This window comes from Hypomesus nipponensis, chromosome 26 (genome assembly GCF_054491055.1).
Source record: "Hypomesus nipponensis isolate SF chromosome 26, ASM5449105v1, whole genome shotgun sequence".
Classification (NCBI taxonomy): domain Eukaryota; kingdom Metazoa; phylum Chordata; class Actinopteri; order Osmeriformes; family Osmeridae; genus Hypomesus; species Hypomesus nipponensis.
In genome coordinates, this window is record NC_140386.1 from 1917021 (window position 1) to 1937111 (window position 20091).

Genomic DNA, 20091 nt, shown 5'->3' on the forward strand with positions numbered 1-20091 from the left:
ATTTGTAAAGCCCTTTTTACACGCAAGCATGTCACAGAGGGCTTCACATACGCCCATAGAACTGCCCCTCAACCAAGCTAAACCCTCAAGGAAGACAAGGAAAAAATCCCAGAAAAACTCCCAACGGGAGAAAAAATGGAAGAAACCTTGGGAGGAGCAATTCAGAGAGGGATCCCCTCCTCCAGAGACGGTTGGTAAGAGAGAGGAGCAGAACACAAGCTAGACATAGTCATACAATGTCAATGGGTTTTGAAACACCAAAATCCATTGTGCGGCTTTATAGATGGTGAGCCAGCACAAGGCGCTCAAAAGACTTCATTACCACAGAGGTCAGGGCGACGGGTCTGTAGTCATTAAGTCCTGTTGGCCTTGGCTTTTTGGGCACAGGGATGATGGTGGAGGACTTGAGACAGGCTGGCACATGGCATGTCTCCAGGGAGGTGTTAAAGATGTTTGTAAACACAGGAAACAATTGGTCAGCGCAGTGCTTGAGGGTGGCAGAAGAGACAGAGTCCGGCCCAGCTGCTTTGCGGGGGTTCTGCCTTTTGACAAGTCTGTTAACTTCACCCTCCTGAATGGAGAGAGTCGTCACAGTAGGGGGGGGGGGAGGGGGGAGGCCTCATGGATGGGAAGGGGTAGTTCAGGACTGTCCAATTGTCTTTCAAATCTGAAGTAGAACTTGTTCAGGTAGTTGGCCAGGCGGGAGTCGTTAGTGGAGTGGGGGGCTCTGGGCTTGTAGTTGGTGATTTGCCTTAGCCCTATCCAGACAGAAGCAGAGTCGTTAGCAGAAAATTGACGCTTCAGTTTCTCAGAGTACAGTCGTTTAGCCACTCTCACTGCCTTGCTAAACCTGTTCTTCGACTCCTTGAATCTGTCTCTATCCCCACTCTTAAAAGCTTTCTCCTTCTCTGACCTCAACCTTCTCAGCTCTGCTGAGAACCAGGGCTTGTCGTTGTTGTAGCTCACCCTGGTGCGTGTTGGTATACAGCAGTCCTCACAGAAGCTAATGTATGATGTCACAGCCTCAGTGAGTTCATCCAGACGATTGGTAGCAGACGAGAACATATCCCAGTCAGTACAGTCCAAGCACGCCCGCAGATCCTCCATAGCTTCACTGGTCCACTGTTTTGATGTCCTCACAACAGGTTTACAGAGCTTCAAATTCTGCCTGTATGCAGGAATCAGATGGACCATGGTATGGTCAGAGTGGCCCAGTGCTGCGTGAGGAACGGCATGATAGGCTCTACTGACTGTAGTGTAGCAGTGTTCCAGAGTGTTCTCTTCTCTGGTTGGGCATTTGATGAATTCTGTGTATTTAGGGAGTTCGTGGCTGAGATTACCTTTGTTAAAGTCGCCGAGTACAATAACAAGGGAATCCAGGTTTGCTCGCTCCACACTCAGAATCTGGTCGGCGAGCGTGCGTTGGGCACCTTTAACCTGTGGACCCGGCGCCATGTAAACTACGACCAAAATGAGCGACGTGAATTCGCGTGGCGAGTAAAATGGTTTACAGATTATAAAAAATGATTCCAGATCCGGAGAACAATGTTGCATAATCACTGTCACATCTACACACCAGCCACTGTTGATGTAGAAACAAATACCACCGCCTTTGGTTTTGCCAGAGAGTGCAGTGTCCCGATCAGCTCTCACGAGTTGAAAGCCTGCCAGATGTAAGGCGGTGTCCGGGATCAAATCGCACAGCCATGTCTCCGTGAAGCACAAAACCGAAGACAAAAGAAAGTCTCTGTTTTTCACCATCAGTTGCTGAAGTTTGTCCATTTTATTGCACAGTGAACGTATGTTGGAGAGGAAAAAACTTGGAAGCACTGTTCGGATTCCACGTCTGCGTAGCCGAACTAGCTCTCCCGCTCGCTTTCCCCTTCTACGGCTTTTCACTGCATGAGCAAAGCCTAGCGCGGCACTGGCAAGAATTCCCACTAAATCTGCTGCTGGAAGCAGAAAAGTGGGAAATAAGTCCACAGGAGTTGTGGTCCTAAGATTGACTTAGGTGGGTAGAACGTTACAGTTTAGCAACCAAACTATATCGTGATTCAACTCAGCTTCAGTTAGCAAGATATATCTTGCTGAAAAATAACCTGACAGAGATCTGGACAAACATGCATTGTGAAATGTAGATTTAAATGTAACCCAGGTTATTTATTTGAATGAAACACAGTCAGGAACATGAAATAACACGTTACCCATTGGCAATAAACTAAATCATCACACATTCTACCTATTCTCTTGCGTTAGCAAGCTAAACTAGTTTAATTGCCTATAGTCTAGAGGCCGATTTATACTTCTGCGTTTTTACGCACACGCACACGAGGAACGCCCCCTCCGTCAAAAAATGGCCTCTGCGTGTCCACGCAGAGCCCTCGCAGAGCTCTGCGTGTGCCTTCTGATTTTCCTGACTGTCCGTCTGTCCGTGCGTCTTTTTACGGATACCCCTTGGCTATGATTGGTCCGTATTAAGAACCGTTTGCGTCAGGGGTGGGGGCGGGGTTGCCATGACCAACAAGAGAACAGAATCCTTTGACCGCCATTGTTGTAAGTTTTTACAACTCTTATTTCAGCTAAACAGTACATGTAAATCAGCATCTGAATTAAAATGTGACGAGAAATGGGCAGTGTAGTTGCTGAAAATGTGCTTATTTTATTGATGAAATGGTTCATTTGTTCATCTGCTCCGACCTTTCGATAACCTAGCTAGCATCGCAGTGCAGCGTCATCTACTGTTCTGGCGGTGAATTGTTTTCAACACCCAGAGCCAACGGAGTAGTATAAATTCAACCAGTCCGTCCGACTCCGTGCATGCGTCTGTCCGTTAACGGAGACGCAGAAGTATAAATCGGCCTTAAGTGTTTTTGCTATCTAGCTGTCCTTGCAAATCAGCGTTAATAAAAAGTAGATGAGTAGAGTCTAGCTAACACTGACTCGACGGGCTGATGTTTGTCCATACCGTAGCTCTAGCGTAGAAGATCCCTGTGCAGATCGACCCTCAATAACACATTTGCTCGAACCATTTCACCAAGGACGGTTTTGAAAACCCGGGACAATGTAAAGCAGGATTTGCTATGAAGCTGTTGCTGAGAAGAGGTGCGGTCGGCAGTTATTAGCAATGCTAACGTATCCTGTATCTAGCACCTGCCTTTCGCCAGTTATTTCATATAGATAATATAGACAGGCGTCAGCAATAGTCAAGACTGCTATTCGTTTTCTGGCTATTTTTTCGGAAGCTTCCCTTCTAATGCTGAATACAGCTAGTCTGGCTAGAGTCATTTGCTAAGTAAGGTATGTTTTTGTGTTTAGAAAGTATTTAGCATTCTACCTATTCTAGATACAGTAAACGTTGCATTGCTAATAACTCTTAGCGATAACATCATACTTACAGGTTGCTGTGGTGATGAGCATATGGTCGGGACAGCACCTTTCTTCTGCAACAGCTTAAGAGCAAATCCTGCTTGAAATCATCCAAGGTTGTCAAAACTGTCTTGGGTGAAATGTTTAGAGCAAATTAATAATTGAGTGTTGAACTTCACCGGGATCTTCTCAAAGACAAACAGCAGTATGTCGAATGTTTGGCTCCTTGGCAAGACTATGTTAAGTGTTACCATTCCCTGTACAGCCTGGAGCACAGCATTTACGACCCTGGTCCATTTTCAATATCCTTGTTACACTTCAAAACGTTCTTCTTTGTAATTCCTTAGAAGTAGCCTACACAGAGCAGCGCGCAGCTAAACTAGTATCGGAGATCTACTACCTCAGACTGGGAAAGAACATCTGAGTGGGCTGGTCTGGATGTAAATTTTGGGATGTGACAAAGATACAGACCAGAGCCATTAAGGCGGGCCACCGGACTGACGTCAGGCTGTTTCAAAAACCTACCGTTTCACAGCTATTTTTTTTCATTTTGAGATTTGCATAGGAAAGAGGTGTCAATGGACTTTGAGGTTCACTATATGTCCATTGTACCCACCGAACTGTCATTATTCAACTATGACAAGGTAAAATCGGTTTTGCAATCAATGACTCCTTTAAGATTCATATATATTAATTTATCGATTGCACCTTCCTGCCACTAAATTGCCAGTAAATTCCTTGTTCGTGTGAACTGGCAAATAAAGCTAATTATGATTCTGAATAGGTAATAAAAAGTCTGTGCTTTTTGAAGAGAATCCTCAATATTTAGTTTAGGACCATGGAGTAGGGATGGACATTTGAAATGATTTCACTATTCGAATAGTATCCTAAATGTTTTTCAAATATCCGGATATCTTTTTATTTTATTAATGCTGCTGCGGTTCCGTAATGTATTAGCCTGACATGATGCAAAGCATACAGTTAACACATGAACCACCACACATTCTGGCGATAATTGTGACTGTTAAGCTATTAGATTAAATAAGGGTTAAATAAAGAAAACAAATGAGAGATCAATTTATTGAACGTGACGAAAAGACAATGAACTTGAAAAAACGCTACGTCTTCAGACGTAGGCTCTTAAACTTGGCGGAATAACGATTAGCCTTTTTATTATGTGAAATAAAAAGTTAAAAAAAATACATGGGATAAAATTAAACACATTGGGTAGGCTTTCCTTGATAAAAACGAGACACACAAAGAAATATTGCATATTAACTTGGATATTAAATTGGAATCGGAATCTTATAGGATACCAAGCGCCACCAAACAAATGCAAAAATAAAAAGTCGATTACGCTACATGGCTACTGGTAAAAAATCAAATAAACCACAGCTGCATCAGCCCTACTGATGAGCATATCCACATGCTCAGAGGAGAGGCGAGTACCGATTCGATTTACGAGCAGGCCGGCAGTAGAAAAGACTCTCTCTGCAAGAACTGAGGTTGCGGGTACTGCGAAGTACTGCTTAGCCAGGACACTAGGGGTGGGCGATATGGCCAAAATCTTCTATTACGGAGTGAGTAATTTTATATCACGGTTACGGTATATATCACGGTATAGTAATTGTTCTGTAAATTCAATTAAGAAATGGTACAAAATAACCATACCGTACTTCATCATCGCACTCGATTATTTATTACAAAAAAAACTACTGCCTCACATGAGACAACACAGTTAAAAACAAAAGACTAAAAAAAGTTAAGAGTACGAGCATTACGATTGGCTGATGCGCAGTCATGCCATCTGCGTGGTGACCTACTCACAGCTCAAAGCGGATCCGTAATGCCCTCCGACGAAAATTTCAAAATGATTAATTTGCATCGGCATGAATGTGGTCTGCTTAGACAAAATACACACATCGAAAATTCCTTCAGACCAACGCAAATGTGCTTCAAGGTCAAACGAAAATAGCAAATCAAATTAAAGTTCAACTACAATTCTAAATATCGCAAGAATGTGATTTATACGCTGGCTTATATAATTTCTAAAACTGGTTGTTCCCATCCTTGATTAATTGACACGTGTAATACAAAAATATAATATAAGAGTATACCGCGGTTGAAACGATATAGCCAAATCTCTCCCGGTAGACACATTTCTACCGCCGCACGGTATATACTGTCATACCGCCCAGCCCTACAGGACACTAAGCCTCTTGTACCGGTCCTGGTTGATTCTCCACTACTCCAGTGGGTTGGCCTGGGGTGGGATGCATGGCTCGGTGAAATACAGCGCAACTTCGCTTTGTTGGTTATCATTATCATTGTAGTAGTCCTCTCCAAAAAGTGTGTTTAGGGTTTTAAGCGCCAAATGAAATGAAAGGAGACTCGCAGCAAAACGCAGGGTGACATAGCCTACCTTTTTTGATTATGTTTACATAATTTCTAACGTCACAACTATTAGAATTCACAACACATGGAAAGCTTATTATACATTTAATTTAAAGGTTTTTCATTAAAATTCAACTTCGCTCATAAGTATTCGAAAAAAGTATTTGAATACTAACTTACTTCAGGATATCCGGATATTCGATTAACCATGCCCATTCCTACCATGGAGGACTTGCACGATTTCTTCACCCCTAACTCTGTCCGTGCCACAGTCAGCAGCCTTACATCATCCGTGTAGCCCCTTCTCTGCTTTCTCTCTCAGCATCCTTCTCTCACTCTCACTGATCCTCTCAGAGCCACAACACTTGCAAAGTGTGTATTAGCTGACATTGGTATGTATTGTGGTATGCAATTGTTTATTGGACCTTGTTAATCCATTATTTAATGTTAATATTAAATGTGACAATGTGAAGTGATGGAAATCTGTTAATACAACAAACAATCTTTTAGCATGATGTGTACCTTTAAGTAGCTGTTCCTCACAGACACGATGAGAGTGCATCTGTGGAGAGGGCGGAGGAGAGGAATGGCGAGGTTGGTGGCAGGGTAAGGTGTGCTCAAGAGACTCAGGATGGAGCTGAGGTAAGAGGGTGCTTCGGTAGTGCCAGCTGGAGTAATTGGAGAAGTTGGAGCCGATGAGTCGATCAGTGAACTGCAACTCCTGGTCCACTGACACACCAGACATCTTCACTACCATTCGACGGTAATCCCAACAGTGAACTGAGTGAAGGAGTATGAAAAAGAGTATACATAAAAATTGAGACGATAAGACATGTACAATGGAAAGTAAATGTGTATGTTATTTACACAATCAATCCGAATTGCATATTTAATTTATATTCTTCATGTGTAATTTCCCAAATCGTAAATGACAATTAATTTGGTGCTTCCTGCTCCCTAAACAATATGGGTATTATACAGGTATTTTGCAACTCCCAGCCCTGTAAAGTGCCAAGTGTATGCAGTCATTCAGTGCTACAATTCACAAGCTTTGTGAAGTAGCTTCACAACTGACAGGTCGTGCAGTGACAAAGAGATAAGGCTTTTCCTTAAAATATATTTTTCATTCGAGAGTCAGCAACTGTAAGAAGTGAGAGCTCTGAAGAAAAGGGGCCGTTGTCGGCATTCCATATATATATATATATATATATATATATATATATTTATTTATTTTTTACAGTTTTCATATATATATATATATATATATATATATATAAATCCTAAACATGTTGTTTATTATATCGAGTGACTTTTGTAATATGCTGGAAAAGGAAAACTGTAAAAAAATATATATTTATATATATATATATATATTTTTTTTTACAGTTTTCCTTTTCCAGCATATTACAAAAGTGTTGAAGTCACTCGATATAATAAACAACATGTTTAGGATCACTTAATACTCAATCTTTTTAAGCTTTATGGTGCTAATGGTCCCCTAATGATTGCTAAATGGCGCTTTTTGCACGCAGCCATATCAAGGTCGGAAACTGTGGCCAACAAGTGGCCTTTGTTAATCTGTCATAAATTTCTGTGTTGATAGTCGGTGACTATTTCATTGGAACGTTTGTTTCAGCTCATTTTAATTTATTATAGAGAATGTAACACGTTGAGGGTTAGACTGCAGTTGGTCTATAAATGCATAGTTCGACATTATCAACATTCTATTGTCAGTTGACAATGATCACTTCGTTGTCTCCAGTCAAAAGTAGTGTAGCGACCTGGTAAACCCTCCCTTTACCCTACCGTCCTCCAGAACTACAGACCGGTATAACTGTTACCCTTCTTTTCAAAAATAATTGAACGTGCTGTATCTAACCAACTGTCAAACTTTCTCTCTCAGAACAACCTGCTTGACCCCAACCAATGGGCCAACGGGCTTCAAGACTAGCCACTCCACAGAGACTGCCCTCCTGTCAGTCACCACTGCCCTCCAGTCTGCCAAAGCGGCTTCGAGGTAATCCGTCATCATTCTGTTGGACCTTTCTGCAGCGTTTGATACGGTTAACCATCAGATCCGACTCTCCAGACTTTCTGAAATGGGCATCACTGGCACTGCACTCCAGTAGATCTCATTCTACCTGTCGGGAAGATCCTACTATGTCTCCTGGGGATACAAACTGTCAGGCCATCGCCAGCTCTCCACTGGTGTCCCACAGGGCTCCGTCCTTGGACCCCTCCAATTCTCTCTGTACACCACCTCACTTGGACCAATCATCACCTCCCGTGGCTTCTCCTACCACTGCTACGCTGACGACACAAGGGCTGTCACGATTACTACTTTTAGTTGTGCAATATATTGCACCAAAATTAATTGCGATAAACTATATTATAGTAATTCTCAGACTATTTTATGCCACTGATTACATAATGACCCGCCCCCCCCTCCCAAGGTGAGTTTTCATGCCAGTTCACGAGTCTATGTCGCTTCACTCCGTAAACCTGCGCATCGTCCGTTATTGTTTACAAAGTTACCAGGGCTACTTGGTTGGTGTTGGCTTTTCAAAGTGAGATATAGCAGGTGTGGCGTGAAAGCGTGTGAAATTGTTGAAATGCGTGAGAGTTGTCAGCCATGTGTTTGTCAAATGTTTGCAGCATATTTGTAAATGCTGGTTTTTAGACCGTGTTTAATGGCTGCCTCTCTTTAGCTATATTACAAGTTATGCTATTCGTGAGTGTGCGCCATTTTGCTCTGTCCCGTTTATATTTACACTGTCGGGAAAAGGCATCTGTAACAGATAACTGTATGGAAGACCCCTTTCCAGCTCTAGCTGCAGTTGTTGTTCACAGGTTGAACAACTGGGTGGGATGTAGGTGAGATGTTAGGTTGGTTCTCTTTTCGTTTCCACTGTTTTCAAACTAAGTCGACATTCCAGCTCAATCATGTTAATTGGCTTACATCTCATGTCCCCTCACCAGAGCTGAAGATTGCGGTTTTGAAACCAAGTCAATTTTGACTTGTGCTTCCAAACTAGCTATAGATGTCATGAAACAGAACATTTTATAACACAGTGGGTTCACGCCTTCTCTTCACCTGTTGGTGTACGCTCTGTGTGTGTGTGTGTGGAGACGCTAGTCCCGCCTACGCTTTCGACACAGAAAGCAGACAAGATGACAGAGGCAGCGGGATCTACTAAAATGTTGGTGACATTAGGTTTTTATTAGTGCTGTCAGTTGAATGCGTTATTAACGGCGTTAACGCAAACCGAAATTAACGGCGTCAATTTTTTTTGCAATATGATTGCGCTCATTTCCATATATCGTGCGATAAGTCAATATATTGACTATCGCGACAGGCCTAACGACACGCAGCTGTACCTGTCGTTCCCCCTGATCAATTCTGGGATCTCAGCTAAGATTGAGGCCTGCCTCACAGACATCTCCGCCTAGATGACCAAGCACCACCTCTGAACCTCGCCAAAACAGAACTTCTCATCATCCCGGCCAAACGCTCCATCTCCCACGATCTCTCAATCACCCTGGGATCTGCGACGGTGACCCCTTCATCCTCTGCCAGGAACCTTGGGGTTACCATGGATGACGGGCTCTCCCTCACAGCCGAAATTGCTGCAGTCTCCCGGTCGTGTAGATTCACCCTCTACAACATCCGGAAGATCAGGAAATACCTGTCTAAGCACTCCACCCAGATGCTAGTCCAAGCACTTGTCCTCTCCAAGTTGGACTACTGCAACTCGCCGAGCAGTGAATGGGACTGCACCCGACTACATCAAGGCTCTCCTGCAGCCTTAAACTTCCACCCACCACCTACGGTCTTCTTCAGACAACTGCCTGGTGGTCCCACCGCTCAAGACCACCCGGTCTCAAGACTTGTTGCTCTTGTTGGTTAGTGGTAACTGATTTAAATTGTTATTGCAAGACCCAAGAATTGCTCAAATGAGAAAAGTGTGAATTAGTGTGGAACTTCTAAGTTAGAAGCTACAATCTCTGCTTGCTCTCCCGTTTATCCTGCTTTCAAATGTTTGCTCCCTGAGGCATGCACACCTAATAATAAAACCCTTCCGAGATTAAATGTGTAAAATGTTTTGGTAAAAATATATTTTTTAAGGTTTTAAGCTGTCTTTTGAAAATGTGTTGCGTGTTTGCTTCCCTAATATTTATGGGTAAGTATTCCTTGGTTTTGGGGTGTAGTTGACAAAGGCCGCATCACCCATCTTCTTATGACTGCTTCTGGTGACCTCTAATAGTCCTGCATCTGATGATCGTAGTGTATGTGGTTTGTAAGAGAGTTAGCAATGTAGTTAGATCCTTGTCCATTAAGAGCTTTGTATGTGAGGAGAAGGACCTTAAAGTCAATTCTGAAGGTAACAGGAGGCCAGTGTAAAGTAGCTAGGACAGGACTGATATGAAAGGCACCTCTCTTTCACTAACCGTCTCTGGAGGAGGGGATCCCTCACTGAATTGCTCCTCCCAAGGTTTCGTTCATTCTTTCTCTTCGAGTTAATTTTTTTCTGGGAGTTTTTACTTGGCTTCCTTGAGGGTTTAAGTTGGTTGATGGGCAGTTCTATGGTCGTATGTGAAGCCCTCTATGACATTACTTGTAAAAAGGGCTATACAATTACATTTTGATTTGATGTGTTCTCTTCCTTTTAGTTTTGGTTAATAATCTAGCTGCAGAGCTTTGAATGAGCTGTAGTCTTTCAGTGGTTTTCTTGGGAAGACCAGCGAAAAGTTTTACAGTAGTCCAGCCGGCTGGATATAAGAGCATGAATTAGCTTCTCTGCATCATTTTGGTTTATGAATGGTCGTACCTTCGCTATATTCCTGAGGTTAAAGAAAATCGTTTTGGTCACTTCATTAATTTGATCTGACATACGTTTTCATCCAGCAATACACGATCCGTGAACCCAATAAGCTTTACCAGTCTATAGATTAGGATGTTGTGATCAATGATATCAAATGCTGCACTGAGATCTAACAGGATAAGGATAGAGACTTTATTTGCATCAGAGTTTAGTCTGAGGTCTCTATTTTGACAGACTTCCAAGATGTTATTTTCTTCAAGAAAGGAATTTAATTGGACTAATACCATCTTTTACAATACATTAATAAATAGAAGATTTGATATTGGTCTGTAATTTACAAGTATACTGTTATCCAATTTGGGTTTCTTTAAAAGGGGCTTTACAACAGCTGTTTGAAAGGCATCTGGGAAAACGTCTGAGGTATATTTACTGACAATTTTGCAAAGTTCACTTAGTGTGATACATGTAAATGTGCTCATGGTTACATTGCAGGATCTACTCATGTCAGTTTCACCTCCACTAGTAGTGATACTAGCTCTGATATAAGTTATTTTGTTCTTGAAGAACACAGCAAGCTCTTCACATTTAACTGCTGAGGATAGAGGGGGGGCAGGGAAAGTGTTAAGCAGCTGGTCAATGGTGGAGAAAATAAATCTGGATTTTCCGGCATTTTCTGTAATAATGTTGGAAAAATATTCTTTCCTTGATAGACTAGGTGGTAGTTAGTGTATCTTTATAGATATTGTAGTGGATAGGGATCTTTGCTTTTCTCAATTTTCTCTCTCCTGCATGGCATTTTCTTTTTTTTTCACTAACACTTAATTAGTCTAGATGTCTTCTTTGGACTAAGAATTATTTTGTGGTTTTTGTTAAGATGATCTCCACATCAAAAAGTATACAATGATGGTCTGAGAGGGGTAGATTTACTTGGATATTTAAGTCTCTGTATAGAACTGCTTTGTCATATCTGGTGACACAGTGATAATAACCCCTTGTATGAATATTGGCGAGTACTTGGGTGACCGATATATAACAAAAGTATTGATTCTGTTTTGATCTCTATAGCAAGATATTCAATTGATGTACATTCACCTAACTCAGTGATTTGAACAACAGTTTCGATGAGAAAATAGCTGCAATATCCTTCACAATGGATAAAATGGTACATTTCAGTAAATTATGGATCCAGAAATAACGAGATTAGATGGAAGTCGAGAAACAGTCGTGTATACCTTTTACCCCCGTGGACAGATTATCTCAATCGTCTGATGATATTACTTACAGTCACAGACTTACAGTCTGGTGAAAAGGCGCTGATGTCGGCCACGGTCATTTCTCTATTTCTCACTATTATAGATAATGAAAGTGCAGATTGTAAGATTTCTAATGTGTCATACATTGAACTCAGAAAATAGTTGAAGATGATACCCCGTTATCTGAATGTTGGTAAACCTGAAATGCTCTAGCAGAGAAATCCCCATGAAAGATTCGAGACCATTTCACGCCTTGACACATGGTGTAATTGTAAAAAAATTACATCTCAATATAGTCAAATCTTTTACGATGTTCGATATATATCACAATATGTTTGCATTTGCATTTAAGTAATACAAAAACATGATTTTCTTTTGCCCTCATTTGAAAACAAAAACAATTTAGATAGGACAGCTATTGGTACAAAGTACAAAATGTGCAAATTTAAGCAGTTGCCATAACATGGTACTTGCAACTTGACAAAATTAACCCCACATGGAACAATTCATGCAAAGGTCCTTATGTGACAGGACAAAAAGAGAGCAATAGAGAGTGCCTGTGCGAGTGCAATTTTCACTTTGTGCACATGCTCACAAAGAGCATGTGTCTGGGTGTGTCTGTGAACACAGAGGAGCCAGACGGTGATCTTAAAACTAACTAAGGATGCACCAAATCCAGGATTTGGTTTCGTATTTCGGCCAAATATTGGGCTTTTTCAGCCGAACATTACTCTTGCACTACCCATGCTACGCTGGTTGACGTAATGACGCCGCCGTTGATTACGGGAAGGTGTTTACGAAGGCTGAGAGAAAGTGAAAATGGAACTTGTGAGCAGAAAAAGTGTTGTTTGGCAGTACTTTCAGTCAAAAGAAGGCGTTCAAGTCGAGCTATATGTTCAAATTGCAAAGCCAATTTGTCTTGTGGTGGCAAGGACCCTAAACCAGGGGTTTTCCTGGGTCAAAATGGGTCTTTGGTGCAAAAAAAAAACAAACAAAAAAAAACAGTTTGTGTTATCGTTTCACCTTATTAGCAGACATCTATGTTTTTTTTTACCATTTCATAAAAAATGATTTAAATAGATAGGCTAATAGATTGACAATAGTTCAAGCCCCATGGTGCTATCATGTATGGTTCAAAGATTTTCAAGGTTTACCTCTTCACATATATATGCAAACTACTGAAATATAAATCAATAGAATCTAGACCTAACCAGTGGTCAGAAATGGAACACACAACTGATAGTTTATCAAAGCAAGCTATTGTTCGCGCACATCACAGTTGCGTCTTGATCAGACAAGAAGACACTATCTTTCTATCAACGCGATTACTATTGATCAAAACTGAACGAGGGTTCGGCTGTACTTGAAAAATACTATTAAACGTATTCGCGGACATGCACTGGACGAGTGATGAATTGGGATGACGGCTACAATAGAAGTTCTAGCGAGCACATAGAACTTTATATATATTTTCTAATCAATGTATTTATTTCCAGGTGTTTTGCAAATTCCTTTTATTTTCTTCGTGCCTATACTATATATTATCATTCCAGGTTAAGAATACCAATGGAGGCTGCGTTGGAAATTGTTAAATTTACATTTAGCAGACGCTTTTATCCAAAGCAACTTCCAAGAGAGAGCTTTACAAAAGTGCATAGGTCACTAATCATAACAACGAGATAGCCCCAAACATTGCAGCCAAAACATGCAAACAACATACATTGTGAAAAGTACCAAAGGGAAGAACCATAAGAACATGCAGTTAAACAAGTGCAGGGCTCCAGACTAACTTTTTTTACTTGGAGCACAGTAGCCCCTGACTGAACATTTTAGGAGCGCAAGCAGAACATTTAGGGGCACACCTTATATTGACCTGCAATGCACTTATTAATGTAAATAGAGAGGGTACAATTTAGTGGCAATGGTTTAGACCCTTTTTAGGAGTGCTCAAGCACCCCTAAATGTAATCTCAGCACCCCAAAAAATAATATATTTTTAAAATATATTGTTTATTATCATTTGATGCTGGTACTTCATGAAGAAAGGGACATCCTTAGTGTTTTCATTCAATATTTTGCATAATAATACATGCATGTATCAATTGTTATCCAGTGAAATTAGGGATTTATATTAGCAAGGGGTTTACGTTTAGCACTTTTGCAAGGCACTGTATTCATGTCACATTCTCATTGGGGGCCGAGCCCCCCTAAAGGTCTGATCCTAGAATCGCCACTGGGACCATTTCTGGGGAAATTGTGGGGTGTCCCTGCGTCGGTTGCAGATGGGTCAGTTTTTTTACTGTCATTTTTACAACAGATATACAGCGACACACCATATAAGCTTCAGTTTAAATACATTATTTAATGTGACATTATATTCTGTACATGCAAGTCTTAGTTAATGACTTAAATGTATGATGCACTTTTCAATCAGTCCTCCGACACCACAACACGATACTTGCTGAGTATAACAGCGCAACAGCTCAAACACAGGCAGGGATACAGTAGCTCCGTGCCAGGCTAAAAGTCAAGCTAAACTAAAATGTGTTGCAAATAATTTCAAACAGGTGGAAACAGAATCTCAAAAGACAGTTCCGTCGAGTAAATTCCTGCTCGTAAAGCACTTTAGTCCGTGTTCGGAAACGTAAATTCAGACTTTTTGAAGTGCAGACATGAATGATTCACGTGTGTAGGCCTACTTCATCTAAAAAAAATCTCTCATCTCTCATCTTCAAAAAATATATTCATTTAAATTAAGTTGAGAAATAATATCTATCTGTTTTCAAAAGCCATTGGTTAAATGCATAAATGTAAATGTATGGCACATCGCGTATAAACATTTTTGTAAAAAAAAACGACTGCAGCAAGACAGTTCTGTAAATTCCACTTCCCATTTGTCCCCACCCAAGCATATTAGTATAATCAACACACGGAATGCATTTCTGTTATTAGTAGAATTTAAATTAAAATCAATCTTCTAAATGTTTTTTTATTGCCATCATTTAAAAGTAATTTTTGCACCAGTGCTAACGTAACACCATACATCATCTAACTATGTTATTCATCAGTTTTCTGTTTACTATAACGTCCATTTATGTGTGAAAATCGCTTGAACTCACTAGTCAGTCTGTAAATTGTTTAAATTATTTTCCTTGCCACACACTCATAAACATTTTTTTTGCTGGAGATTCGATACTTCATTACTACTCCTGATTAAATAAATCCATGTCATAACCATTTATGGTTCATGGTCAGTTTTAAGTCAAGCACCTCTTCATTCACTTGACAAATAATACATTGACCCATGCCGTTTAAAGGCAAGGTTTGTGATGATTGCAATAATAATGATTCTATAAAAAGTTAAATAATCTTAACGCCAATGTTATGTATGTTAGTATGCTGAACAGATATGTAAAGCTAAACATCTTTCTGCACTTTGGGGGATCTTTTTCTAAAATACTTCCTCATGTCAACAGTTAATTTGACAATGACTCACAGTTGCGATCGTCCAAGCTGAGGCAGCGGTCACATAAGCTCAGTTCTCTGGCCCAGTTTTGTTTTGGGAGGTGGACTGAGACCCAGCCTCGGTGGTGCCAGCTGCCGTAGGACTTAGGGTTAACTTTCAGACATGACTCCAGAAACAACAACTCAGCCTCATACATCTTCTGCAATTTGTCTTCCTCCCTGAGACAGACAAGATAGACAATTAATTTTTATTACAAAACATTTTTGAACCCTATCAATTTAATGGGTATTTCTTGAGAATACACATATCTATGTATTGTCTTACCAAATAGTCTCCAGGTGCAACATGATTTCTCTCCTGTAGTTCCAGAGAGTAGCAAAATCAGGATTGGAGGAAAGTAGCTGTTGGGTCAACTGAAGTGCCTCATCATCCAACACCTTCTCCCGTCTCTGATCAGAATGGGAAAAAAATAATAATAATAATTTAAACAGCTTCAGATTACAAATATAGGTGTAGCAACAAAATAATTTGGATTTGGATAGAAACCAGGGCCAGTTGCATAAAAATAGACCTAGTCTATTAATTTTGACTTGCCATAGACACGTCAATTTACCTGTTGCATAAAGCTTCACTGTAACTAACGTAAGACAGACTTAGATAGCCTATTGCGCTTTGCATTATGGGAAAAATACGATTAGGATAAGACTTTGCGAAAAAAAGAAAAGATGCCGAACAAAACAGTGACACTTAACGGCGAAAGATTGATAGATTTAAACCTATTGAAAACCTATCTTTGATGGAGGAATACAATATTGAAAAAGTTGTCTTATTAACAAATAGTGTATGTTTTAAGCTGTTAACCCTAACGCTACTTCCATTAACCAACAACTCCAACACAGATGGCTGGCGCTAGAGTCAATGAAGTGAGTTGTTATCATCTACTCGCTCGTTTAATATAATGACATTTTAGAGGAAAAGCAGAACCCAGTCATCATTTTCTGCAGTTACAAATAACACAATTAATTGGGTGTGCTCAAGCCTTGGGCGAGAGCACATTGAAAACATTGTTCTCTCTCATATATATTTAGTATTAATTATTGTTTCTTTTCCCACCCCTAAGGATCCCTCAATATCTGGAGTACATAGACAACGCCGGTGTCAAAAGGTTCATCTTAGTAGCGATTGCGTTTCTTGTATTTTTATTTACGTTCCGTTGCATGGTTTAAATTAAAATTACGTTTTTGTGGCTAAAAGTGAAGCTAACGGTGGCTAACTTGCTAGCTACAGTCACTGACGTTACTAACGTCACTAATGTCACGAAGACACACGTGACTACCTGTAGCAGAACATTTGTTAAGCAGCTCCTTAACTTCTGGCAGATAGCTCGGTTCACTATAGCTTTACTGCAAGGCAGCTACAGAAAAACCACAAACAAAGGCCAGGGTGATATCTATTTACTCATTTTACTTCATACTTGTGATATGAAACACAATTGTGAAGTGTAATGTACAATATAATCTGATATTATTAAGGAAGTACATTTACTTTTGGAAACAGTAGTCTACTATATAACTGAAACGTTAGCATCATGACATTAGCCTCGGTTGCCCGGGCAACACATACCACAGCGGTCTTTGATGCATCTGTTTTCAATCTTTAAAATAAACATCCCTTACAAATACATTTTAGTTGAAGGATTTATAATGACATTAGATTACAAGTAAACGATTTGTTGGTGATATTGGCCGCGTTTCCCAGATTTGTTAAGAAGCTTTTATTACACGGTTGTTTTTTATGCTGTAGAATGCTCCCCAACGTTCTGCGGTCAATTATTTTTCGATAACAGCAACAGACCGTTGCTATGTATAACTGACTGCTGTCAAGGGAAGTGGCCTTTTTGCTTCGGATTCACGTCTTTCGTAGCACTCCGCAAGTAGTCCGGTAATTATACAAAGAATGAAGGGGCACCCACTTGTCTGGCAGATTAAGACAACACAGGCAGGGATACAGTAGCAACGCTAGTGCTAAATAAGTATTTAGCTACTAGGCTCCATGACGCCGGGTAATAAGGGCTCGTGAAACTGCTCACCAAAAGAACGAAGGGGCACCCACTTGTCTGGCAGATTAAGACATGTTCGTAGGAACCTAGCGAAAAATATCCTAAACTTTCCTAGACTTTTAGCTAGGTTTATAGGTACCTAGCAAAAGATTGCCAAAACTTTCCTAGACTTTAAGCTACGGTACTAATGCAGAAGGAAAGCTGATATCGCCGTCTTACTAGAACGTTGTGTCTATGCGTTGTTGCTAACGTGTGCTGACATTGTGCACACTCAATGAATTCAAAATTTGTAGGTCGCACATGCGTGAGTGCTTGTAAAAAATGCTCGAACTGTCTCAAAAAATGGTCGCAAAAAGCGACCATTTGGTCGCAGTCTGGAGCCCTGCCGCAGAGTGTGCATATCACTTTGGTTTTATTGGATGTTCCATCTTAGTTTTTTTGGAACACGAACTTTCATCCAGAAGTTGCTGATTTGGTGGAATTGTGGTTATATTACGTTAAATGCGTTAAACAAAAATAACAAATGAATCCTGTAATTTAATCATAAAGCATTAACGCGTTATTTTTCACAGCCCTAGACAATATATAATGCAAATTGAACAAGCCTGGTATATTCCTGGCTTTAGGGTTAGAGACCAACACCTGTGTCACAGGTTGCTGGACTCCAGTGACAAGCTGAACATGGCATATTTGCCATAGTTTCCAAAAGCATCCTCAGGGACTGACACAACAAGGTCTGGTTGTCTAATTGAATATCGGTATACATATTTACATTAAAAAAAGCTATTCAACTTACTACGACCCTTAGCCATTAGTTTATACTATTAAGAGTGTGTGAACTGAATAATCTTTAATTGTTGCATTAAAGATACATGCCCATGGATATTTTAAATTGTTAAACATTACCAAATGACTCGCCATTGAAATCATCAGCATTGTAGTTTTGTTCTTATTCGCTGACGTTCTTTGTGTGATAGACAGACGAAAATGTCCAATGATACTACACACAGAAATGGCTATATTTGATTGGCTTAGATGGTTTTGGGAGCAGTGTTCCCGCCTTCTTCTACGGAGACACAAAACCTTTTTTTACAAGTACACAAATCTTTTTAGCAAGTTACAAATCTTTTTTGCAAGTACACAAATCTTGACTTCTTCTACGGAGACACAATTTTTTTTTTTGCAAGTACACGAATCATTTTCTACAGAGACAAAAATCTTTTTTGCAAGTTACAAATCGTTTTTTACAGAGCTCGCTCTACTGGCACTAATTTCACGCCATAGTAGCCACTCAGAAGCAGAGTACAGTTGGGTCTTACCCACAATAGGGGTGGGGACCCGCCTTGATAGGGTAACTGACAGATTGCATTTCCATTTGAATTTTGCAAAAAAAAGAGCGTGATGACAAGTAAATGCTAATGCAATAGACTGGGGGCGCTGTTTAGCTACTACATTGAATCTCTATTTGAATAGAGTCGAAAAGACTGTGTCAATATGAAATGCAATGCAATAAGCGTTCATTCAAATTTTTTATTCAAAATAATACAAACTGAATTGCGGATTGCATTGTCACGTGCACATTGAATTGCCATTTGACAACTGCTTTGCCATTTAAATTGCGGATTGCATTGTCACTTTGCGCATTGAATTGCCATTTGACAAATGCATTTTCATTTGAATAAAGAGTCGAAAACACCTTGTCAATATGAAATGCAATGCAATAATCGTTCATTCACATTAGTATTCAAAATAATACAAACTTAATTGCGGATTGCATTGTCATTTGCACATTGAATTGCCATTTGACAACTGCTTTGCCATTTGAATTGCGGATTGAATTGTCACTTTGCGCATTGAATTGCCATTTGACAAAAACATTGCCATTTGAATAAAGAGTCTAATAAACTTCCATAAGCTTTGGCTACATCCTGTGTCCTTGTCACCCATACCTTAGTAAAACAGGCATCTCGAGCAGTCACATACATCTTCAGTTTCTTCTCTCGCTCTATTTTCTTCTCCACCTCCTGCTGAGCAGTAGACTTCAGCTTCACTCGTCCATGCTTTCAATGAGAGAAAGGCATCGAGAGCTTATTGCAGTACATCAACCATGTGTCTCACTAGACTGATAACATGTTCTGAATATAAAATTAAAACAAAGATGGGTTAATTAACAAAGTAGCCCAAACCCCAAGACAACTATCAAGAAAATGACTCACCATGGTGAAAGTTGGAGAGAGGTTATCAAGATCTAAAAGACAAATACAAAGATGTAGCAATGTTTCAATGCATGTCAGGCCATCTTGAATTAAAAGTAGCTGCACAGCCAGTAACCAAAGGGTATCCCTTTACACTCAGACCTTTTCAACAAACAAATCTTACACCATATTTAAGGTGCTCCTTCAAATGGGATCCACTGGAACTAAGGAATGACTGATACTCCAATAAGAAATTTGACTGCTTCATTTATTAGGGATGCACCAAATACAGATTTTTGGGGTTTGGCCGAATACACTGGTTAAAGATTCGGCCGAATACGAACCCGAATACCGAATCCTACTCCCATCCTCAGTCCATTAACACAGTAAACACATTATTGAAGTAAACAACGTCCACAGCAGTGTATTTATTTCTTTTTTGACTGTAAAAAAAAGAAAGTATAGGCAACGTTATGCCAGGAAGACAAGTGGGAAAAACAATACCATGTGCCTATGTTTACCCTATCTCAAGATCC

General features: G+C 40.2%; 2 protein-coding genes across 8 annotated transcripts in view; both read right to left on the minus strand.

Moving 5' to 3' along the window:
- rabggta (Rab geranylgeranyltransferase subunit alpha) overlaps window positions 1-20091 on the minus strand; it is a 62978-nt gene that overhangs the window by 28542 nt on the left and 14345 nt on the right. For 5 of the 7 annotated variants that reach the window (XM_084692329.1, XM_084692328.1, XM_084692331.1 and 2 more), the window contains exons 2-6: window positions 19577-19608; window positions 19310-19420; window positions 15626-15750; window positions 15332-15519; window positions 6283-6540 (exon numbers count right to left, since the gene is read on the minus strand). In XM_084692329.1, the coding sequence (XP_084548455.1) occupies window positions 6283-6540; window positions 15332-15519; window positions 15626-15750; window positions 19310-19420; window positions 19577-19608 (714 nt within the window). The remainder of the gene's footprint in view (window positions 1-6282; window positions 6541-15331; window positions 15520-15625; window positions 15751-19309; window positions 19421-19576; window positions 19609-20091) is intronic. The other 2 variants (XM_084692333.1, XM_084692334.1) reach the window with 1 other exon arrangement.
- Window positions 469-3417, minus strand: LOC146220983 (uncharacterized). The gene is made up of 2 exons (XM_084692270.1): window positions 3396-3417; window positions 469-1952 (listed from the first exon to the last, which is right to left on the minus strand). The coding sequence occupies exons 1-2, from the start codon at window positions 3415-3417 to the stop codon at window positions 589-591; spliced, it is 1386 nt and encodes a 461-aa protein (XP_084548396.1). The 3' UTR covers window positions 469-588.

Coding starts and splice junctions, on each gene's coding strand:
- LOC146220983 (XM_084692270.1), bottom strand. CDS start 3,417: ATGCTCATCACCACAGCAACCT. Junction 1,953..3,395: donor GCTCATCACCACAGCAACCT/GTAAGTATGATG, acceptor TTCTGCTTCCAG/CAGCAGATTTAGTGGGAATT.